Source organism: Pelodiscus sinensis, chromosome 6 (assembly GCF_049634645.1).
Source record: "Pelodiscus sinensis isolate JC-2024 chromosome 6, ASM4963464v1, whole genome shotgun sequence".
NCBI classification, from domain to species: domain Eukaryota; kingdom Metazoa; phylum Chordata; order Testudines; family Trionychidae; genus Pelodiscus; species Pelodiscus sinensis.
Genome location: NC_134716.1, coordinates 118,257,098 through 118,281,943, shown reverse-complemented (window position 1 = coordinate 118,281,943; position 24,846 = coordinate 118,257,098). Strand labels below are relative to the sequence as shown.

The following is a 24,846-nucleotide window of genomic DNA, read 5'->3' as shown; positions in this document are numbered from 1 at the left end:
ATGAGGGTTACATGAGTTGGAGTCAGAAGTCCTCCAGCTTGACATTATTTTGAAATAATGGCTTGCTGTGCAGGCGCACACTATGTTTTTTCGAAATAACGTCAGTTATTCCAAAATAAGACTGTGTGTAGACATATCCTAAGTTACTTAGACACTTATGTAGATATTATCTGTGGTAACTAAGACACTTGGGTTTATCAGCAAAAGGATATCAAAACCAGTCCTAATACACGGTCTTAATTGTCTGATATGTTGAGTAGGTTTTATAGGCATCAGTCATGGACGCCACATTATTCAAGAGTGTCAAAGGAATAGGAGGAAAAACAAATTAAAGCTGATACATTTAAATTATTCTGCAGGCTATGCAAGAAGTGAAGAAAAATCATACCATCAATTTTCCAAAAACAGCAAGGAGTCCAATGGCACTTTAAAAACTAACAAATTAATTAGGATATTAGGGCATAAGTTTTTGTGAGCTACAACACAGTTCCTCAGATGCTGAAGAGAAAAGAAAAAAAGAGCAAGGGATGCAGAGGTGGGAGTGTGATATCAATGCTAGTTAAATCAGAGTGGATGTAGCTCATCTCAAACAGTGATGAGAAGGTGAGAGTAAATGGGAAATTAATTATCACTCATGTCACACTCCCATCTCTGTATTCCCTTCCTTTTTTTTTTCTTTTCTCTTCAGAATCTGAGCAAGTGAGTTGTAGCTCACGGAAGCTTACGCCCTAAATATGTTAGTTGTTAAAGTGCCATCGGACTCCTTGTCGTTTTTGCTGAAACAGACTTTCACGGCTATCCCTCTGAAACTTTTCCAAAAACAGTGAAGGGAACCAACGCTAACAAATTTAGCGTTACTGATCCAAGTCATTTTATAAGGAAAGACTGGACAAAATATGTTAAGAACTGTTTGAAAAGTGAAACATACACTTCAGTTTTTGAACGCTCAGCTCAAAGACACCATCCCTGATTTTCCTCAAGTCTTCCAGCAATATTCTGACAAAACATCACATAAGAGATTTCTGGTGGGTGGAATTCCTTTCGGCAAACTTAAGGAGGTCGTGAGCCACACTGGGCTCTTAATTAGTATCAATATTCATTTATGGATGATGCGTTAGAGGAAGAATCTGGTATGAGTCTTTGAAAGGTGTTCAAGGTGGAAGTTAAAGAATCGATGGAATGTTTCAGCAAAAGTCGATCTTAGTGCCCAACGTCTCCTTTCTGAGTGCATTAGGTTCTACCGCTGAAGGCTGTGTGTATTGGTTGAGTGTCTGTCAGCTAGTAAAAATTTTTATTGCACTTCTGTTTGTCTGGGGTACATAAAAGATTTTATGAGTAAATCTCATTTAGTTGGAAGTCAGGAGCAACGTATGAAATTACTGTTCTGCTAGCAAGGTAATCTAGCTGTGAATATAGATTTACCAATAGAGATTTCAGACCAACACTGTATTATTGTCTCACTTGTCAACATAATTGTCTGCTAGTATTTCCATTATGAATCTTATTTCCAAGGACTGCATAATTCAAGCTTTTTAAAATTTGTATTGGACTAAAATACAGCACACATCTCATATTGAATGTTTGTATACATATAGCAGGTTTTGTCTTTCCTTTTTAATTTGGTACTTGATTCAGAGATAAGCAAACAGATACAAATCTCGTGGTTTCCAGGTACTCTTTTTTTAACTGAGCACATTAAAAACAAACAAACAAACAAACAAACACCCCAAACCCACAAACTGTATACAGAAACAAACACATATAAAGGCACATGTTACTTTGTTAACTTTGAAATGATCTCTCAGGCATACAAAATAGGAGATTTTTTTTTAGAACCGTAAGTATATATAGTGCTTTACAACAGATAATGGTACTAAGCAAAAATTCTAAATAAATAATAAATATACCTTTTAAAAGAAACTGAAACCTCATGTACAATGTACAGTACAATAGTTTACAAAGATATTCACTGTAGTTATGTCATAATCTGTGACCACATATGGCCCACAAACATTTATTTAAATGTAAGTTTTAATTTAATTGTTAAAGATGAAAAAGATCTTAGCACATACCTTGTGGCCAATGTTAATACAATCTGCATCCAGGATGTTGAAGACACGTGACGTGAGTCCATCTCCTCGGTCCCTGGCCAGCCAGCATTTACAGACAAAGGTATACATGACCCCTTTCGTGGGCACAATGAGTGTTAGCTCTTCCACCAGCCAGGAGCTCTCTGGTGTGGCACCATCATGACCCAACTATGACATTCAGACAGATAAAAACATCGATTGTTCAAGGAAATAGAGAACTATCCAAGAATCCTAAAAGGCATGATCAAACCAGATGTTTTAAGAGGTAATTACAGGCAAAGCCACCATGTACTGCTAGAAATGCAGCCATCACGAGGATGGAACACAGCAGCTGTAAAACATAGCATTTCTACACAGAAGGAAGGGTGTCAGGATCCATTGCTGTTAATACTAGTGAAGGTGCTCAGGTATCATGCTGATAGGCATGGTTTTAAAACCTACACAATGTGTTTGGGGGGGGGAGGGGATATTAAATTGGCAAGAAACTATTGCTCACATTAAAACATGGTCAAGAAACTCCCCTATGGGTCCAAAAAATAAAATCCCTCTTACTGCATCACCCCCATCCACCAACAATAAAAGCCATGACCGGCCACTTATGGCTCCTCTTACTGGGAATTTTATTTGCTGCCATTCCTCAGGTACAGAATGGCCTCAGCAGACCCCATCAGCCCACATCCGCCCATCTGCATATCAATATCGATATAGATATAGTTTCCCTCTTTCCTAGCCTTGGTATGTGGCTCATTTTCTTGAGCTGTAAGCTCTTCAGGGAAGGAACAATGTCTGCTTCTGTCTTTTGTATAGGACTTAACACAATTGGGCATGAGTGTTGATCAGAGTCTCTAATTGCTACTGTGTAATACATTTAAAAAGGATCTTTCCATAGCCTAGGAATTGGAAGGCCTGGGTCCAGTTCTCTGCTCTGCCATAGACTTTGTCTCATCTCTCTGCCTTAGTTCCCCAACTGTAAAATGAGGCTAATGGTCCTTTCACAGCTCCAGGTATATTGTGAGGATAAATACACTGAGGGGATGTCTACCCTGCAATTAACACATCCCTGGCTCCCGGAGTCTGGGGCAGCTAACTGGAGCTTATAGGGCTGCAGAGCTAAAAATAGCAATGTAGACATCTGGGCCTGGGCTCTGAGACCATTTCCTTCAAAGGGCTCTGGCTCTGGCCTGTCCTGGACATCTACATTATAATATTATAGCCACCCCCCACCTGAGCCCTGAAAGTCAGAGTCAGCTGACTTGGGCCAGCCATAGCCATGCTGCAGTCTAGACATACCATCAGATACTATGGTGATGGGCCATCTGCATACCTTAGCTAGACAGCTAAAAGCTGGTGCTTAAAGCAACACAGTAACTCCAGCATGTTGCTGGGTGTTGGTTCAGTACAGTACTGGCTCATATTTAGTGATCATCATTCTTCAGCGCCTTGAAGGGTCTCCCAGCCTTAGTTTATGAAATCTGACAGTATCACAGCCAGAGATGGTACAACTGCCTCAATTGCTAATACTTGAAACTCCTCTCCCAGAACATGTGTGTGTTACTGTTAAATAACTTGGGAGATTAATCTTAGCATATCTGTATCAGCATAATTATGTATCCCAATCACCAAAAGAGAACTTCTCTCTGTCAGTCATTCTAATGAACAATCTGTTCACAAAAGGCTGGAAAAAAGAGCTGCCTACAGTTCATTATTTTCAAAGCAAAAGTTATGCATCATTAAGAGATACAGAACCCACAGCTCTCAATTTTTACAAATTATTTTCAGAACCACTCTAGTAACTGGTTTTTTTTGTTTATTAATTATTATTATTATTATTATTATTTTAAAGAGTAACTGTTCCATTGAGGATGACAGGTCTGTGGCATCTTTCTCCACCCAAAAACAAATGATCGTTTTATCTGACAGTCTGAGGCATCACTCTGATTAGGAATATTATTACAATGCTAATGCCTGTGCAGCTGCAGAAAATTAGAGCTAACCATTAGGGAAATTCAAGTCTACAGTGGATGCAATATTTCTCAGATTCCGAGGGTGTGAGAGGAATGGGAATACAGCACTTGCTTTTCCACACTCTCCCTGCCATTTCTTTAAATCTGTTGTAAGATGCCAGGAATGAGGATGGTGAGGAAGTCCTAGAAAGCTGGGACAGAGTAGCTCTAGGGGAAATTCTTTTGAGACTCTTGTGACAGTCTGCTGCTCATCTCAATTCCTTACAAGTATCCCACAAGGCTTCACTCTGGGACATCTTTTGACAGCAGCATTTCAAAGCAGCTATTAACTCCCCTGATAGCTCTGATGTGGCATCATGAGGTCCCTTGCATTCAGGGCTACTGTTGCAAACCCAGAAGACCTGCAGACTTTCATGGGGGCCAGAGCTGCATTACCCAATAGGCAGACTAAGCGCATGCTTAGGGTACCAGCAAAGCAGGGGCAAAAAAAAAAAAAAAAAAAAAGATTTTACTGTATAGTATTGTTTTTATTTTGAATTACATATGGGGGGGGGCACCATAATCTTTTTAGTGCTTAGGGCCTCTAAAGGTCTTAATCCGGCCCTGATGGGGGCCTTAGAACAATGTCTAAAACCTGAGTTAAAATTCAGTCCAGTGCTGAGTAACTGCGACAGCACAGTCTCAGTGAGGCATTCAGAACATAACTCTGGGATTCTTTAATTTTGAATTATGTTAGCAGGTTACTTTTAAGCCAGCAGGAACAGTAAATAGTTGTCATATTCCTTTTCAACATGATTCATGAAATAAGCCACACCAATGTATTGCATGGTTTTAAGTCAGTATCATACCAGAGGGCAGTCTGAACATAGAGCCATAATGATCACCAATGGAAGATTGATGATATATCTGGCTGGGATGCTGAGTGGAGCCTAAAGAAATAGAATTTCAGAGATATTTGGGTGCCTAACCCCACAGACTCCTTTGAAAAGCCTCGTCACTGTTGTAATTTCTCAGAATCTGAAGTTTCCTAGGCCCTTTACAACACAGATAATAAGGTCAGCAGCCTTCCTTTAGCAGCCTGCAGTCAAATTTCAGATGTGACACAACAGGATAAACCAAAACAACAAAAGGAAGAGAACAGACAAATGTCACAGCAAAGAGGTTACAGCATCTTGCCAGATCAAGTTCTTACTCAGCAAGGACCAGCGCCCAGCACAGAGGAGCTCAACTCTTTCTTGTACGTATCATGTCAGAAATGAATCTTGGGGAGGGCTAGTTGCCTGTCATATCAGCTCAGGAAAGACATCCCATGTATACAGGAAAACATGGATTTTTAAATAATGCTGTGATTCTCTTTGACAGTCGGAATCTAAGACACTGGGCTATTGTTCTTTATTAGGAGAAGATAATGAAGAAACATTTGAGAAAGCACTATTGGTTGAACCTCTCCAGTCTTGCACACTCTTGTCCAGCAACATCCGTGATCTGACGTGATTTTAGTTAGCCAGATGTCCACTTATTATGGGTGTGGCCAAGTTTCCCGCAGTCCCATAAAGTTTGTTTTCAGCCACCAGCCCTGGATCTCAGTGTTCTGTGCTGTTATTTAGCTCTAATTTAACCCTAAATGTCTTCTAAGAGCCCAGTAAGCAGTGGGAGTGTTGGGAATGCTGCTAGACAATGTTGAGCTCTTGCGGTCTGGCAAATTCTCTGGTTCGGCACCAGTCTGGTCCCGAGGGTACCGGTCTAGAGAGGTTCAACCTATATTCAATTTTCACCAAATGCCTGCCTGTGATATCCTGTAGTTACTAAGTGCCCACGTTATTTTTATCTCAATGTGTAAATTAAAATCATTAAAAAGTTTTAGAGATGTAGGCAAAGCAGGCAGCAAAAGACGCCTCTGATATCCCTCAAATCTTTGTTCTTTTTATCTTTATTGAAAGCAGAATTAAAATGCATTATTACAGATTGCATCCCAGTGCAGATATTACTATCCTTGCAAAGCCAGTTGAACAGAGTACAGAGGCTATCCCAGCATTTTCTGCACTACACAATGTTATTTCTGCTCATGATTTTATGCCTATAACTGCTCATGTTCTGTTAATAACAAGCTAATGCCAACTCCAAATACCTAGATGTTCCTCACCTCCACCAAATAGATAGCTAGCAGTCTTCTTCCCCTAAAGATCACAATACTGCACAAGAAAAATAAGCATACATGCCACGGCAGCCAGGACAGATTGGCCCATGAATGTCATAGCTGCGATGCAGATTAATCAGAAGACATGTTCCAGACACAGGGGACATCATGAAATGGCACATAACCATGAATGGGTAGCTATCAAAATGGAGAATCAAAGCACATTAAGAAGAACAAGTGGGAAAATGAATAGGAGGATGGATAGGATAATGATAAGGCCGATTGGGGAATTGGGAGCCCAAGTGGCTAGAGGCTAGTTTCTAAGCTGTGTTATTTCTGGACTTTTATTCTTCTTCCTCTCTCTCAATTTCACCATCACATTTCTTTTCCCCCTTTCCTTTTTATTTCTGTTATTTTCTTCCCTCTCCCTGCCCATCTCTCTTCTCACCATGCCCAGACTTCACACTTTCTGTTCTAGTTCCCCATCCCCTCTCTTTTGCCCATCATTCCTGCCCACTTCTTTCTCTCTCTTTCCCCAAACTCCTGACTGTCTCTTCTTTCATTTTTAACAGTTTGGTAGAGCCCAATACTTGCTCAGCTTACCCACTCAGGTCAGGGTTATATTAGCATATGCACATACACGGGGTGAGTGGGGGAGGTAGAAGAGTTGTGCACTTGTTTAACTTTGAAAATCTGAACCAAAAAAGCTTGGGTACAAATTGGCCCAGAGTTAATAACTAGGCACTTAGAGTGCATTAAGAAAATGGCTTGATAATAAACTAAAAGCTATTGGAAAGCACAGCTCAAGGTGTCAGCATGCATTGCTGGAATGAAAGTTAATGGAATCATTTCACTGTTCTATCATTACCTGCTGCAACCGGGTAGGCAAAGTCAGAGATTTTCAATTTGTTTAGGAGTTCTCACTCTTTTTATATTTCTTTCATTCCTCTTTCACTGGATAACAAATTTAAAAAAGGCTTTGCAGCACATCTGGGAGGATAACAGCAACAGCTGGAATACACTGACTATTGAAATCCTTAGTCCCTATGGGTTTCAGCTACAGAAAGCCTGCAGTACTTGTGGGACTTGGGTAGATTTTCTCAAGGTAGTAGTGGCCATGTGGAGTGAGAACGACACATATCTTGAAGTTTCATACTCAGTAATGGGGAGTTTATGCAAATTCTGGTCTCCCTGAGCCATAGTATGAAAAAAAAGAAAAGAAAAAAGTTCCTTTTGTAGGTTTTCTGATCTGTGCATAGTGCTTATGAGCCATGATTAATTCTCTTTGTGAGGTCCTCTAAGCTGTAAAAACAATTTCCATGTTTAGCTAGAAAATTATGCAAGATGCTTTCCTCGTTGGAGGCAGCTTATAAAAACCCAGCTAGAAGCACAGCAAAAATCAGCAAGGGAAAAGGCAAATAGAAAATTGGACCATGGAAGTTTTTACTGGATCTGTGGATAAATTGTAACTGCACTGGATTAAAAAAATTATATTTGAAGATGTTAAAACAGCCATCTGATGGAAGAGCAATTGCCGTTTTGTTAGAGATGGGGCAAAACTGGAACATCAGTTCCAAAGCCATTTAAATGTTGCAGATTTTGAACTTGCCCTCTAAAGTCTTGGTTCAAAGTCAAATTCAAAACCAGGAGGGATTTATTTGCTGAGTCTGATTAAGGTGTAGTTGAAACCTTGTGAGAGAACAAGAGAGAAACCAGTTTCTATCCTTTTTGGATTCAGACACCTTCGCTTTTGCCCATCTATAATTATATCTGAACATAGTCTTAGAGAACATAGGTGAAATATGCTTCATTCAGACTCCCAAGAATCACTCTTCATTCACACCATACCTCCAATTTTTTGATCTCCCCAACATCTAATCCCATAACAGAGAACTTCTCCACTGAGCCATCAGCAAATTCTTTCTTGTCTTTGGGAAGATCTAGCCATAGCCTGCCTGTTTGCACTTTCTGAGGACCCATAATGATGGTGTAGACTCGGCTGTCGGTGCTAGAATCATATTCTGTGCCGGTACTGATGATGAGGTGGTACGGAATCACTGCAATCGACAATGTTCCATTAATCAGAAAACATGTAGAGACACACAAGGGTAGCAACATCTCAAGTACCAATGGGCTGATCCTGAAAGATGCTGAGTAATCTCACTTCCTGAGGTGCACATCACTTTGCAGGATTGGGCTGTGAATATATGCTGAGAAATTTTGCCATACACACACACACACAGGGCCAAATTCTGCACTGGTTCGCCTCCCATGCAACTTCATTCACTTTAGTAAGGTCACACAGGGTGCATGTCAGGGCAGAGTTTTTCTATGTAGAGCAGGGGTGTCCAAACTTTTTTCAAAGAGGGCCAGATTTGATGAAGTGAACATGCGTGAGGGCCGACCATTTTGCCTGACATTCTTTGAACCATTAAAATTAAATGCAAATTAACTATTTTATGCAAAGTTTATTGCAAATGGCATACTTTTCATTTTGTCACATGGATGACAAATCTAAACAGGTGTTAAATCACTCTGCCTTTCATACCTGAAGGCCAGATGAAAAAAAAAATCCAGGAAGCTGAAATATATGTCAGGAACATTGTAAAGTACATTACATATTATTGGTAATAAAGGTTGTCTGTCAACTTTTAAGTTAAAAAAATATGAACAGGAACATAACACCAAGTATACATGTTGTGTCCAAATATATTTATAACTGATTTAGACCAACTGACATTAACTGAGATTTTACAATGTATTCATCTCAATACATATGGATTCGTTGGGGGCCATAAAAGATAGATATTGCCAAATTACCTGAGGGGCCGTATTAAACCGGAACACGGGCCGCAATTTGCCCGCGGGCCGGACTTTGGACATGCCTGATGTAGAGTAAGGGGCTGATTTTGATTTACATTAAGGGACCTTAGTGTCAATGAGACTCGGGTGCTACATCAGAGGTGGGCAATAATTTTTGACCAGGGGCCACTTCAGAAATTTTTAAAGTGGCCCTGGGATGCCACGGAAGGGGCGGGGCCTTAGGCAGAAGAGGCAGGGCCAGGAAACGTCCATGCTTCCCCTTCCACAGACCCTGATTAGTTTGAGGGTGGGGGAGCAGGCAAAATCTTTGCCCCCTCCCCAGAGAGAACCGCCAGCAGTTCTGAACAGCTGGAGGTTCACTCTTGTCGCCCATGCCCCTGGCAGTGGGAGGAGACTTCTTGTGCTCCCTCCTGCTGCCCCCAGGTCAATCAGGGCCTGAGGAGGGGGAGTACATGAAGTCTCTCACTCCCTGCCCCTGCCCTGCAAGGAAGTGCTGTGCTTAGAGTCAAGCTTGCAGAACTTGTTTTCACATAAATTGATGGACTCAGCCTCCAGGTTCTAGCACCTAGATTTAGGCAGGAGGGAAAGCAGAAGTCTGCAGGCAGAGGAAGTGTTTCGTACCACGTAGATTATTCATTTGCGATGGTGAAGGCCACCATAACAATAGCAGTACACAAACAGATCCAAGCATCGATCAAGCCTGGTTCTATGGAGCTTATGAGATCCCATAGGATCACAGTCCCAAGTGGTATGACCGCAGGAGAAACAGAACAATTTATCTTTATCACTACAGTAGCGTGTAGCTCGAAATAAGCTACACACTATGAGCTACGCAAATCGCAGAGCTTATTTCAAGATAGCCTATTTTGAAATTTGGCTAATTTTGGAATACAGCGCTATTCCATTGAGTCCCCTAATCCTTGTGCACTGAGGCTTACGAGACAAGAATAACAAGCCCATTATTTTGAATGTATTTCGAAATAACGGGCTTGCTGTTAAGACGCTCAGAACTCTATCTTGGAATAACAGACGTTACCCCAAAATAGTGCTGCTGTGTAGATGTACCTTTTCTGCCCTACTTTGGTCTTCACCAGTATCAACACATTGGCCAAAGAGCTCAAATCTAGAACATACCCGTGCATCCAGACACACACACTGGTCTCTTACATGAGCCTTCCTTTGCAGAGCCGTTCAAGCTGGGTTTCTTCTTATTCTTCACATTTGCATTGCTATCTTGGCTCTTCAAGCTGAGAGAGGAACCACCTAGACTGCTCCGTTTCCCATCATAGCCCTAATGGGAACACACGTATATGATGACAATCAGGCTCAGTGTTCACAGCATTGCCAGCTGTTCCTGCATGCTTCAAAGAGCAACATTACAAGAAATCCCTCTGGTTCACCCGAGTTTTTGCTGAGAACAGCTTTCCTAAGCATGACTCCTCATCATTTACTACAGCTCCTCCATTGATTTTACTGTAATGACCTTAATTCCACCATTTCCCTGAGTGCTATAATGAAGGCAACTTGCATGCGCTTAATGTACCTAATGAAAAATTGATTGTGACTCATCCACCCAACATGTCAGAGCAGAGCCAGATTAACTCTTGTGGGGCCAGGGGGCTAGCAGGTTTTGTGAGGCCCCCTAGGCTGTGGCACGGGGCCAAAAATGAGGGATTATTGTGCAGGAGGGAGCTGGTGAGGGTGTGGGGTTTGGGTGGAAGGGCGGGAGTAGAAGCCGGCTGGGGGTGGAGGGCAGTGTCTGGGTAGGAGGGAGGGTGCAAGGGCAGGATACAGGTGTGGGGTTTGGGTGAGAGGTAGGGTGCAGGAGCGGGGTAGGGGTATGGGTTCTGGGCAGTGAGTAGGGTGCAGGAGTGAGCTGGGGGGGAGGGTATGGGGTCTTGGTAGGAAGTAGGATGTAGGAGTTGGCTGGGAGTAGGGTGCAGGAGCAGTTTGGGGGGTGTGGAGTCTGGGCAGGAGGTAGAGTGTGGGAGGGGGCAAGGGATTGGGGTGCTTACTTGGCACAGCTCCCTGGGAAACAGGTGGTTCCGTGCAACCCTGCGCTTGCAGGCACTTCTCCCCGCCTCTCCCACTGGCCAGTGGGTGCAGCGGGGGGGGGGGGGGTAGGTGTGCCTGCAGACAAGCACCACTAGTGGTGATGCACATGGCTCCAGCCAGGTGGGGGGAGAGGGAATGGCAGCACGCAGACCTGCTTCCTCTCCCCGCTTTGATAATCCGGCTCTGTGTGAGAGCAATGACCACAGACAAGGCAGACACCTAGAGCAGCTCCAGATTTTCTTAACAAGATGTAGCTGTTGAAGAGTCAAAGGTCAAACAAATGCCACGAAGCTGAATGGCCCCGAATGCTAACCCTGTTATGTTTTTAGCGCACTTACTGAGGATGGATTTTGTGCCATAGCCCAGTTAACACAAGAACCCTTTCCCACAACCACTTCATTTCTTATCTACTAAATCTTGTTTCATTGAGAAGGAATTAATATGAGCAATTGGGTGGGTGTGACCACAAGAACTCAGAAGACTCTGCTGGGAACTGTAATTATATTAGATGCAAGGTACCAGTATAATCCCTGGTGCAACCCTACTTACCTCTCTGACGCTATACCCAGGGTGAGTTTGGCTCTGTTTGTTAATGATAATTTAATAGTAACTTTCAATTAAAATGTAACTGTGGTTTGTAAAGCAAAGCCCCGAAACACAACAGACTTTAATCAGCTGCAGTGCTGTGCCTTCCTGTGTAAAGGCAAGAAGTGCCTATTAACTTAATCCTGCTTGCTAATTTTAATTAATACATGTACTTTGAATTCTAATTAGCTCTATTATACTGATTAAACAATGCATATGGAGCTTTTCCAGGTGTGTTTTTAGTGTGGATGGGTGCAGGGGGAGGGGCTATGCAACCCAGAATTTTGGATTGAGAACTCCAGGAAGAGAGAAATCTATTTCTTATCCTCTGGGCAGGGACAGCACAGGCAGCAACAGTACATAATTCCCTACATCGCCTTGCCAATACACTTGGACCTGGATCTGAAGAGGGTAAGTCTCCATGAATCGTTCAGTCCTTGGCCTGTTCACTGAGACTGCAAACAATAGGGCTACGTCTACACTGGCCCCTTTTCCGGAAGGGGCATGTTAATTTCAGAAGCCGTAATAGGGAAATCCGCGGGGGATTTAAATATCCCCCGCGGCATTTAAATAAAAATGTCCGCCGCTTTTTTCCGGCTTTTAAAAAAAGAGCGTCTACACTGAAGTAGGAATAAGATCCTCCGGAAAAGGGCGCTTTTTCCGGAGGATTGGGGCCAGTGTAGACGCTCTTTTCCGGCTTTTTTAAAAGCCGGAAAAAAGCAGCGGACATTTTTATTTAAATGCCGCGGGGGATATTTAAATCCCCCGCGGATTTCCCTACGACGACTGCTGAAATTTACATGCCCCTTCCGGAAAAGGGGCCAATGTAGACGTAGCCTAGAAGTCAGGAACAGGACACCAGAGAGAGAACCATCAATTCATTTTACATAGACCAAAAACAGCCTGTGGGGTGATCCATTAAGATCAGTAATGAACTGCAACCAGAAGAAAGGCCTTGCATCTCATTTTTATCAGCAGTAACATAGCAGAGCTTAGACACCCTGGTCAGGATCATTGTGTTACCACCATGAGACAGATTTGAACCTGGAACCTTTGGAGTTTAGTGTAGGAGCCTGGACAGCTTGAGTTATAAAGCCAGCTGGCTCTCAGTTTAGGCTGTAGTGCTCCTTTGTTCTTATCTCTCATTCTAAGTGGTCTAAGTGCCACTACGTGGGACAGTGAACTACACTAGGGCCACGTCTAGATTACATCCCTCTGTCGACATGAGGTTTACAGGATCTTTTGAAAAAGTCTGCCATTTTCAAAAGAACCACGTCTAGACCGTGGTTTTACTTTCAAAATGGTGCTTGTTTGAAAGAGCGCCATGATGCGATTATGCAAATGAAGTGGGGGATATTTTAATCTCTGCTTCATTTGCACTTTCGAAGTGCCTCATTTACATCCCTCTGTTGACAGAGGGATGTGATCTAGACGGAGCCTAGGTGTGTGAGTTACAATTGTATTAGGTGTTGTTACTGTACCTGCTCGTAAAGTGTCCGTTCTATCCTTTTGTCCTCCTTCTTTGTAGAAAGCCAGCGTTCACATAGGAAGAGGTACAATTCTTCTGTGGTTTCATCCAGAATCTCTACTTTTTCCAGGTACCAGTCAGCATTCAGCATGGTATTGTCATGACGAATCTTGATCTTGTATATAATGCCAAGGTCCACAGCCTGTATTGTGAACTTATCCTCCTACAGGATGTTTAATAGCAATAATTTTTGTTAATAGTGGTTGTTCAACAGCTAATGTATAGCATGGAATACACTTCATGTGTTAACCCAGCCTTACTGGACAGTATTTGATTAAAGTTGTAGCAGAGTTGTCTGTAAAAGATTCTGTCCTAGGAAGGAGAGGTTTAAAATGTGGTTGTGCAGTGAGAGTGACAATGTAAAAAGTCGCTCTCTTACTCAGAGTGAACAGATGTGCCGAGCACGTGGAATTGTATCTGCAGACTTTAGTGCCAAAAGTATGATTTTACTATTTACTTCTGTTCGTTCTTCAATGACAACAGAGCTAAGAAAAAGTGAGCTGGATTCTCCTTGGGTTAACACAACAACCCAACTGTTAACTACATTTCAATTGCAGCTCCAAATTCTGCTCTCATTTATACCTATGCCCTGGAGACGATGGAGCAAATTCTGCACTTGGTTATTATGCATCTACAATTGCTAGTGAAGTTAGCAGGAAAGTCATCTCTTAGGCTATGTCTACGCTGCAGGCTTCTTGCGCAAGAACTGTTTTGCGCAAGAGTTCTTGTGCAAAAGTTCTTACTCAAGAGTGTGTCCACACTGCCATGTCCTTTTGCGTAAGAGTGTCCATGCCAGTGTGGACGCTCTCTTGCACAAGAAAGTTTTGATGGCCATTTTAGCCATAGGGGTTTCTTGCTCAAGAAACCCCTGTTGCTCGTCCACACTGCCTTCTGGCGCAAGAGGGCTTATTTCTCGTGAGGAGAGGAATAACTCTTGCGCAAGAAGCCCTCTCTTCTGATGCTTTACTGTAAATTTACTTGCGCAAGAACATGAGTGCAGTGCTGACGTTCCACAAGCTTTTGCGCAAGAATGGCTGTTCTTCTGCAAACAGCCTGCAGTGTAGACATAGCCTCAGGGTATGACTACACAGGAAAGAAAACCCCACAGCTCTGAGTCTTAGTGCACAGACCAAATGGATGGAGCTTACAAGGCTGAAACTGTGGGGCTAAAAATAGCAGAGCGGAGATTCCCACTTAGGCTGTTGACAGACCTTAAAACCCAGAGAGGAAAGAAAGTCTCAGAATCCTGGCTCCAAACCTCACCTGAATATCCATACTCCTATTTTAACCCCACAGCCTGAGCCTACAAGCCCAAGTTATTGTACCCAGGCTCTGCGACTTGATAAGCAGGTTTTTCTTTGCAGTGTAGCCATATACTCAGATACAAGATAGTCTGCAAGGCTGGCTGTTGATAACTTTTAAACTGAGCACATGTGATCTGGAACTAATGGACTGACAAATTTGGAACACCATGTTGCCATTTTACTTCTCTTCTCAGAGGAGAATTACACTTTAAGAGCTTACAAAAAATGTGTCATAAGATGATGCCCCAAGATGAATGATAATGCATCTCATGGTCAGACTCACCAAAGCTGCCCTCCCTCAGAGGAGATAGAAATCAGCTTCTTAGCGGCTCGAGGGATGGTAACCATGTTTTCAATTATTAGTGCGTCCAGAGCTTACATTGTAATGAAAGAGGTGCCAGGGATCTAGCAGTTGTTTTACTTTTGTAACTGATGCAGCAAGCCCAGAGGTGCCAGGGCTACCAACTGCCAAGCCCAGAGGAGCCAGGGCTACCAACTGCCAAGCCCAGAGGAGCCAGGGCTATGAACTGCCAAGCCCAGAAGTGCCTAGGCTTAGCACTGGATGCTTCTAATTTTGCAACTGAAATTTAGGAGGCTTGATATGGGCCAGAACAGCCCTATCTCAGGCCTGTTCTACACTGGAGCAGAAGGTGGACCTGGGTTATGCAACTCCAGCTACGTTAATTGGGTAGCTGGAGTCAACATCTCTTAAAACACCATCCACACAGCAGGAGGCCGGTGGGAGTACAAGCTCCTGTCACCTTCTCTTATTTCTCACAGAACTATAAGTACTAGATGCTGGCAGGGGCTGCCCTCAGCATGCACTTTATGGGTCTACATCAGACCTACAAAATTGAACACTAGAAGATTGACCTCTGGAGGGTTGATCTTTTCGCGAGTGTAGACATGCCTCCAGGAACTCCAAAGAAAGAAAGATCTACCCATCTCAAGGTTTGCTATAAAGCCTATTGCAGTACACAAGCACCAACATTAAACTGAAAATGTAACATTTTAAGAGGTAAGAAACATGATCATTTGTATCAGGATTGTCAGACATCAGTTTTGATCATCCTTACAGACTAGTTCTTCTAACTAGAGAAAGGCAGTTGCAACATTTTTTCATCATTCTGCTTAAAGCCTACAATAGAGAAAGTGTGATCGGTCAGTTTCATCTGTACCTTTGCTCTTTCAAACTTGTTGGTATTAGTTTCAGACTTGCTGAGTTTTTTCTCCCCGGTGTCCCCAAGGTCTCCATATATAGTCAGGAAAACATTTGCATCTGTCCCAGCACCATAGACATCTCCAGTGAACACAGAAATCTTGTATGTATGAACTGTATAAAGAAACAAATGTCTAAATATGTTTTGGCATCAGATGAATTCTCAGAGCCTAATTCTATATGCCAAGAACATTGTAAGAAGTGCCAAGCACCTAAGAACTTCCATCTAGTTAATGTCTCCACTGTGCTTTGAACACAGAATGTGCAATTAAAGATCCTAGTATCCTTATTATTACTGGCTTCATTTAATATCAATGGGAGTTGAGTAAACTCAGCGTCTTTCAAGTTTAGGATTCTGAATCTGTTCTCCACTGCACATGAGAGGGATAAGTGGTCTGGAGTTGTGGATTCTTAATATGGTACTCTGTCATTCACAATGAAGCTTTAGGGCTTTCAATATGCAATTACCACCAGAGTTAATAGGACTTACCTGTATAAATTCCTTATACTGAGAGAAGACAACAGACTCTGGAATCTTCTTTCTTGGACAATATTTAATTAAAGACATGTTGGAGCTCTACTGTTTAAATATCTTCTTTGCTATGCTCGCTTAACAGTGATCCAATGAAATCTCATAAAAATCTTTAGGAACGGGCTTTTCTAATGTGTTAAAAGCAGCTCTCTCTGTGTATCTGCTCCACCCCATTTACATGAGAACAAACTGTGACTGAAAGAATGTTCCCTGGAAATGCAATTAGCAGCTAACAGATTTTTGCTCACATTAGTGCCATGCAACCCCAAAGAGAATCTCACTGGCAGCTTTCCATGTTACTCCCACATGATTCAAACATGAGAAGGGGAAAAAGCTGTACTTGTTATTGGCAGCACAAAAACTTGGGGGATGCAGAGTTACCATGTTTGCTTGTGGGATTCTTCTTTGTACATTAAATAGCATCGCAGAAAAGTGGTTTTTCTTGTTTATGTTTTGGGGTTATGCTATTTTTAAAGCCCTTTCACACTTAGCTCTCAGAATAATACAAGGGCTGCTCCATCTTCCACTGTAATCTGTAGAAAAACACCATGTGATTGCAGTGGGAGATGGATCAGGCTCATTTAACTCTGAGAACATTGGTTAGGTTTGCTGCAATTTCACTTTTTCTGCTTTGTTTTCTCACTAACCACAGAGAGCATTATGCTGCAGGAGGTGCTGTAACAAAAAATACCTTGATGGCTTGTGGTTATCAAAGATACTCTGGCATTTTTCATAAGATTAGAGGTGTGAACTATGGTGGGCTGGCCAAATTCCAAGTGGGAAGTAAATTGCAATGTACCTATTTAAATTCCACCTGCATTTTCAACTGAATAAAATACTTTTCATGACGCTATGTCCTAAACTGTGGAGTAGAATTGCTATACTCAATTAAAAAGTACTATTAAGCCAAGAAATAGCTGTATGTTAATACTGGATGCAGTGGTTCTGTCTTTTCATGTGGTCTATGTAATCAGTTTATTAAATGTAACTCTTTGCATATAATTTCAGGAGCTCTTCAGGACAGAATGCACTACTGTAGCAATGGAAGCTCTTACTTCTTTATTATTTATATTGGGCTAGTGCCACAAATCAGCTATAAAGACAATTCAGAAGATACACTCCCTGCCTTAAAATATTTAATATTGTAAGGACTTGTCTTCACTAGAAGGTAACCTGCTGTTAGTTAACATCTGGTAACTTATGAGGTAAAATCCTAATGAAGACAAGGTAGTTTATAATTGTAATATGAGTTAGCAGATCCAGATGAACCCCAGACGCCTGTCTTGTCCTCACATTGACCTGCTAGCTCATCTTATAACTAAAAAAGGCTGTAAGGTGTGCCTACATCAGAGCTATGACTACACTACAAGTTTTCTTGGCAAAAAATATGCTAATGAGGGACTCATTTGCATCAGTTGCGATCTCATTTGCGTATTTTCTGTCGATCTGTTTTTGTGCTGGGGTTTTTGTGCAAAAACAAGAAGTGTGGACATTTTCTTTTTGTGCAAAAACCCCTTTTCCCACAAGATCGGTAAACATCCACACTGTTTGTTTTTGTGCAAAAACCCCAGCACAAAAACGGATCAGCAGAAAATACGCAAAGGAGATCGCGTAGTGTAGATGTAGCCTAAGTGCACAGGCAGAATGGCATAGTGTAAATACAAATCAGGCTGTGAAAGAGAGGGATGACTTCCATGATGGAATCGCTGTTACTTGAACTCTGAAAGATGATGGCAAGTGATACTGGCAGTTCAATTCCATTAGCTCCAAATAGGACACGAGAGGGGTAAGAATCTCCCTTTAGGGTAGAGGTAACTAAATGTTGAGTCAAGGAGATGTTGCAGAGAAATTCTTAGCATCATCCAAGTTCAAGGGAGAAGTTAGGACTGAAATTTGTATTGCGTTGTTATTATTGAAATTGGAAAGCCAAACATCAGGAAGAGGGTAAATCTGGATGTAGTATAGGATTTGTATTCTCTGTTCAGAGCTGGGAAAAAACTCAACTTACTTACAGAGGGATTGAATAAGGAGTGGGTAGCTGCCCTGCAGACCAGGTCTGGGAAGGTGTTATGTACTTAAGAGGCAGTGTGAAAGAAAGTCCAAAGAGACAATTGTGGGAAAAAAGTTGCAAATGAGGCCTCAAGGCTGGTAGGACAGGTGGAGCAGAAGGGGTGGAGGACAATACAACAGGAGATGCGAACAAATAACTAGAGATGTTTGCAGGGCCTGGAAGAGAAAATGTTGGAAACTTGTGTCTAAAGGGGAGTCAGCAGAGAAATGTAAAGCATGTGTGTGAGATATAATCAGAAGAGCAACCAGGGAAGATGATTTTAGTGGCTGTGTTTGCAAGGACTGAATGGGAGCATGCTGGGCATCAAAGAAGCCAGAGAACAGGAAGTTATAGTAATCCAGATAGGAGATACTAAGAACATAAAAACAGACAAACTGTGTCAGACCAAAGGTCCATCTACCCCAGTCACCTCTCTTCCAAAAGTGGCCAATGCCAGGTACCTCAAGGGAATGAACAGAATGGATAATCATCAAGTGATCTTGCTCATTCCCAGCTTCTGACAAACAGAAGCAAGGGACACCATTCTTGCTCATCCTGGCTAATAGCCATTGATACACCTATCCTATATGAATTTATCTAGCTCTTTTTGGAACCCTATTATAGTTTTGGCCTTCACAACATCCTCTGGCAAGGAGTTCCACAACTTGACTATGCATAGTGTGAAGAACTATTTCCTTTTGTTTTTAAACCAGCTACCTATTAATTGCATTTGGTAACACCTAATTATTATATTATGGAAAGGAATAAATAACTCTTCTTTATTCATTTTTTCTACACCAATCATGATTTTATAGACTTCTATCGTATCTTCTCTTGGACATCTTTTTTCCAGGTCCCAGTCTTATTAATCTCTCCTCACATGGCAGGTGTTCAACAGCCTTAATCATTTTGTTTTCTGAACTTTTTCCAATGCCAATATATCTTTTTTGGGATGAGTTGACCACATCCTCACATGGTATTTAAAATGTGGCTGTACCATGGATTTATGTAGAAGCAAAAAAATATTATCTGTCTTATTCTCAATCTCTTTCTTAATGATTCCCAACATTCTGTTTGCTTTTTTGCCTGCCACTGTGCACTGAGTGGATGTTTTCAGAGAATTATTCACAATGACTCCAAGATCTCTCTCTTGAGTGGTAACTTCTAATTTAGTCTAATTCCAATTTAGTATAGTTGGAAATTATGTTTTCCAATATACATTATTTTGCATTTATCAACACTGAATTTCATCGGCCATTTTGTTGCCCAGTCACCTAGCTTTTTCACTTAAAATAATGCAGCTTAATGACTCAATGATCATAACTGCAAATAAGCAACCTTGAGTAACATGTATCTACCTCAACTACATATTCAGATGGCTTATTCCCAAGGATCAAGGTGGCATGGAATTTTACTTACTTTCCAGTGGTTCTTCAACTTCCTCTTCTATTTGCTTTAGTGTCCCATCTTTCGTGAGTTTTTCAGTCAAGATATCAGATGGTACAAGTTCTCTGACAATCTCGCCATCATCTTCAGATTTTGCAAGCCACCTTTGACATGGAAATGTGACTGTTTCCGAACCCTGGTGTAATATGACAATGCCACATTCTTTTTTAGAGGGAGAGCTGCAGTCAGTTGCTTCTCAGCACAACTGCCTTGGACACAACCACTAATTTGCAAGCACAGTGAATTGCATTATGTTTATATGAACAGATTTAAAATGGTGTTAAGTGCAACAATCAGACCACACAAGTATGCAATATATCAGAATAAATTACAAAATGGTTTTTACCAAAGGTAGATCGTGCCAAACCAACCTGATCTCCTTTTTTGAGAAAGTAACAGATTTTTTAGATAAAAGGAAATCAGTGGATCTAATCTACCTCGATTTTAGTAAGTCATTTGATACAGTACCACATAGGGAATTATTGGTTAAATTGGAAAAGATGGGGATCAATATGAAAATTGAGAGGTGGATAAGCAACTGGTTAAAGGGAAGACTACAGCGGGTCATATTGAAAGGTGAACTGTCAGGTTGGAGGGAGGTTACTAGTGGAGTTCCTCAGGGATCAGTTTTGGGACCAATCTTATTTAATCTTTTTATTACTGACCTTGGCACCAAAAGTGGAAGTGTCCTAATAAAGTTTGTGGATGACATAAAGTTGGGAGGTATTGCCAATTCAGAAAAAGGATCGGGATATCATACAGGAAGTTCTGGATGATCTTGTAAATTGGAGTGATAGCAATAGGATGAAATTTAATAGTGAGAAGTGTAAGGTTATGCATTTAGGGATTAATAATAAGAATTTTAGTTATAAGCTTGGGACACATCAGTTGGAAGTAACGGAAGAGGAGAAGGACCTTGGAGTCCTGGTTGATCATAGGATGACTATGAGCCGTCATTGTGACATGGCCGTGAAAAAGGCTAATACGGTCTTGGGATGTATTAGGCGAGGTATTTCCAGTAGGGATAAGGAGGTGTTAGTGCCGTTATAAAAGTCATTGGTGAAACCTCATTTGGAATACTGTGTGCAGTTCTGGTCTCCCATGTTTAAGAAGGATGAATTCAAACTGGAACAGGTACAAAGAAGGGCCACTAGGATGATCCGAGGAATGGAAAACCTACCTTATGAAAGGAGACTCAAGGAGCTTGGCTTGTTTACCTTAACCAAAAGAAGGCTGAGGGGGGACATGATTGCTCTCTTTAAATATATTAGAGGGATAAATACCAGGGAGGGAGAGGAATTATTTAAGCTCAATACCAATGTGGACACAAGAACAAATGGATATAAGCTGGCTAGTAGGAAGTTTAGACTTGAAATTAGACAAAGGTTTCTAACCATTAGAGGAGTGAAGTTCTGGAACAGCCTTCCAAGGGAATTAGAGGTGGCAAAACACCTATCTGGCTTCAAGATTAAGCTAGATGGGTTCATGAAGGAGATGGTTTGATGAGATAACATGATCTTGGTAACTAATTGACCTTTCCCTATCAGCGGTAAATAGGCCAATGGAGGGATGATAGGAGTTACTATAGAGAACTTTTCCTGGCTGTCTGGCTGGTGAGTTTTGCCCACATGCTCAGGGTTCAGCTGATTGCCATATCTGGGGTCGGGAAGGAATTTTACTCCAGGGTAGATTGGCAGAGGTCCTGGAGGTTTTTTGCCTTCCTCTGCAGCATGGGGCACGGATCACTGCTGTAGGATTCTCTGCATCTTGGGGTCTTTAAACCATTTGAGGACTTCAATATCTGAGATATAGGTGAGAGGATTATTCTAGGAGTGGGTGGGTGAGATTCTGTGGCCTGAATTGTGCAGGGGATCAGACTAGATGATCATAATGGTCCCTTCTGACCTTAAAGTCTATGGGTAGGTCTACCCTACAAAGTTAATTCGAAATAACAGCAGTTATTTTGAATTAACTTTAATAGCATCTACACAGGCAAACCTGTTTTTGTGTATAGATGCGTTATTCCGAATTAGTTTAATTCGAATTAACTATTTCGAATTAAGTTAATTTGAAATAGCACTTTAGTGTAGACATACGCTATGAGTCTATGAGAACAAAGTACCCTTTTAGGTTAAAAATAAACAACCCCCTTTCCATTATTTGGTATCAAAAGCTAAACTGTTCTCAAATGTAGTGTAGTCTGCATTATTTAGTGCTTTGGTTAATCTCATAATGCAGAGTACACTACTCCACTAGTTAATAGGGGATTGACTATAAAATCTAATAAGTATTCTTCCTCTATAACTCCACAGAAGTTTCAGTGCTTCATCCTGAAAACCCTTATTCCCGATAGCATTCTCCCCCTGAAGACATGGGTTTGTAGAACCCTGAAACCCTTTCCCAATCCTTATTCAGACAATACTCTCCTTAAAGTCAGTAGTTTTGAGAAATACTTCAGGATTTTGCTGAAGTCAAAACTTCATGATTTTGCCCTATAATACAATGACTCAAACACTCTCAAGCTAATCCCCATGAGGACATTAAGAAAAAAAAGTGAAATAATTTATCCTTTGATTTGACTTTATGTTAGGAGAAACAAGCATGATTTTCACAGGAAGATTGTGGAAGAGCTTGGACTTGAACTAAACTTGCTAGAATCACAAGCTAATGCCCTAACCACTGGATTTTCCTTTCTCTCCAGAGGCAGGGGGATACACCTCAAATTTATATTCAAATGATTCCGCATGCATTCCCACTCATTTCAAGATTGTTGTGTAGAACAGTGATTCTTGCTTCTAAAACCCTCAGTGGACTTGCTTCCGATTGCAGAGTCTCAAGTGTCTGATCTCAATTACCCTCTTCCTTGCATAAAATAATTTGCCTTTCTGGGACTCGGATAAGTAGTTCACCGAATATAACAGTAATTTCCTCGGTTTGGTAGAGCTCCTTGGGAAATGCGATGGTGTTATGTGTGAGCACCTATGTCAAGTAGTTCATGAAGAAGCAGTGGATCATTACAGCTGCAAAACAATTCAAAATAAATGGATTGACCTACTGGCTAGGCACGTGCTTGATAACATATTGTGGCGGCTCAGCAAAATGAAGTACTACTGTGTGATAATGGACTGCCCTCCCAACATTAGTCACAGTGAAAAGATGTCAGCTACAGTAAAAACTGTTGATGACAAGGATGGCTGTATCCAAGTGAAGGAAAACTATCTGTTTGCGGTCAGTAGACAATTCTACTGAAAAAAACCCTATCAGAGTTGTTTTGAACAAGAATAAAATAAAGCTTCAGGACTGCCAAGGCCAGGCTACTACAATGGTGCAAACATGAAGAAAAGAAACAGTGGATCCAGACAAGGATCTTTGTGCTGAATCCAAAAGATTTCTTCATGCCTGTGGCTCCTATTCACTCAAACTGGTTCTGTCAGATGCAGCAACATCCTTTTCAGATTCAGACCTGACCTACACCAGGGGGCAATGTCAAAGTAAGGTACACAACTCCAGCTATGTAAATAGTGTAGCTGGAGCTGATGAACCTTAGGTCAAGTTACTGAGGTCTCTCCCCTGCAGGTGGTAAACGGGAGAAATTCTCTCGTTGATTTCCCCTTATTCTTCTGGCTCCAGTGGAGTACCAGAATAGATGAGAGCATGATCAGTGGTTGATTAGGTGGGTCTTTACTAGATCTGCTAAATCAAACCCTGCAGCGCTAATCTCCCGGTAAGTGTAGACAAGGCCTTGGTATCTGTCTGAAATAATGCAAAGTATATACATCCTGTTTTCAGCATCAGCCATCAGGTGGGAAGATCCTCAAGGACAATGTTACAAATATGACCATGAGGCTACATTGACTGTCTAAGGCCAGGGAGTGACTAAGTGACTGAAGTTTATGACACTCTGATAGACCTGGCACACAGAAAGCTGAGACCAGAATCTGACATGATAACGACCTTTATGTCAAATTGGACATCATCCTCTGTCACATTTTGCCAGATGAGAAGCAATCTCCACTTCAAGTTCTTAATTCCTTCATGATGCAGCCCTCAAGGACACATTTCCTAATGTGAACTTTGAAGATTTTGACTTTTTTTGAATTTGACTTTTCCTTATATGAGCTTTGACGATTCTGCTTATACTGCCGGTCACAGTCATGAGTGGTGAGTGCAGCTTTTCAAAGCTCAGGCTCATTAAAACATATTTCCAATTAATGATGGCCAAAGAGACGTTAAAAACAATGAGTAGTCCTGTGGCACCTTAGGAACTAACAAATATATATATATAGTATCATGAGCTTTCATGGGTAAAACTCATTTCATCTGATTGACATCAGTTGTTATTTTATTGCTTGAAAATGTCATTAGCTGGGCTTTGAATCTCTCTGATGCGGTGCTTCAGTACATGAATACAAAGGCGAAAAAAGTGACCTTTTGAACTAGACAATGAGGGTTAACATTGTAAGGCTGTTATCTACTGTAACACTAATGCCGGTGCACCCATTGTGAGTGCACAGTTCTATTTCTTGAGGTTAGTATATTTTGATTATTCTGAAAATTAAAAAGTTTCCCAAAGCTTAAAGAAAACAATTTTCATTTGCCTATATGTGGCATGGATAAATACAGGCTTATGGATCCTAGCAAGCAATGTATCATCCAGTATGACAGGGATAAATCATGCATGCAAATTGTGCATCAAAGTCGTGAAATGGACTACAAATGCAATAAAAAATAAGGTACTGAAACTTTTAACAAATGGGGTGAGGGTGCTAGAGACACTCCTTGTCTGGGTGTCATTTGGTGGAGAGCCAGCCCCGCTTTCCCCTATCATCCTCTGCTACAGTGCTGTCATTCTTTTTATGTTTCCTGACACTGCCTTCTCCTCTGCAGCGCCTGTCATTGAGAATGACCTTCCTCTCACTACAAATCTTAGCCAAAAACGTGATTTCTCCCTTGTATATTCCTTTTCTTTCCCCTCACTGTTCCTCTCACAGCTGTTATTTAACCCTGTACTTGCCAAAGTTAACTCACACATTTTGTACCATGGTTTGTATGAAAGACAGTACAGGCAGTCCCCGGGTTACATGGATCCGACTTACATCGGATCCTTACTTAC

At 41.5% G+C, this 24,846-nt stretch overlaps 1 protein-coding gene across 3 annotated transcripts in view; it reads right to left on the bottom strand.

The window, feature by feature from the left end:
* The window catches only part of LOXHD1 (lipoxygenase homology PLAT domains 1), a 288,412-nt gene that overhangs the window by 49,261 nt on the left and 214,305 nt on the right, over nt 1–24,846 (bottom strand). For all 3 annotated transcript variants that reach the window (XM_025178253.2, XM_075932726.1, XM_075932727.1), the window contains 6 exons: nt 19,707–19,869; nt 15,665–15,819; nt 13,136–13,345; nt 10,182–10,305; nt 8,040–8,248; nt 2,073–2,258 (listed from right to left, as the gene is read on the bottom strand). In XM_025178253.2, the coding sequence (XP_025034038.2) occupies nt 2,073–2,258; nt 8,040–8,248; nt 10,182–10,305; nt 13,136–13,345; nt 15,665–15,819; nt 19,707–19,869 (1,047 nt within the window). The remainder of the gene's footprint in view (nt 1–2,072; nt 2,259–8,039; nt 8,249–10,181; nt 10,306–13,135; nt 13,346–15,664; nt 15,820–19,706; nt 19,870–24,846) is intronic.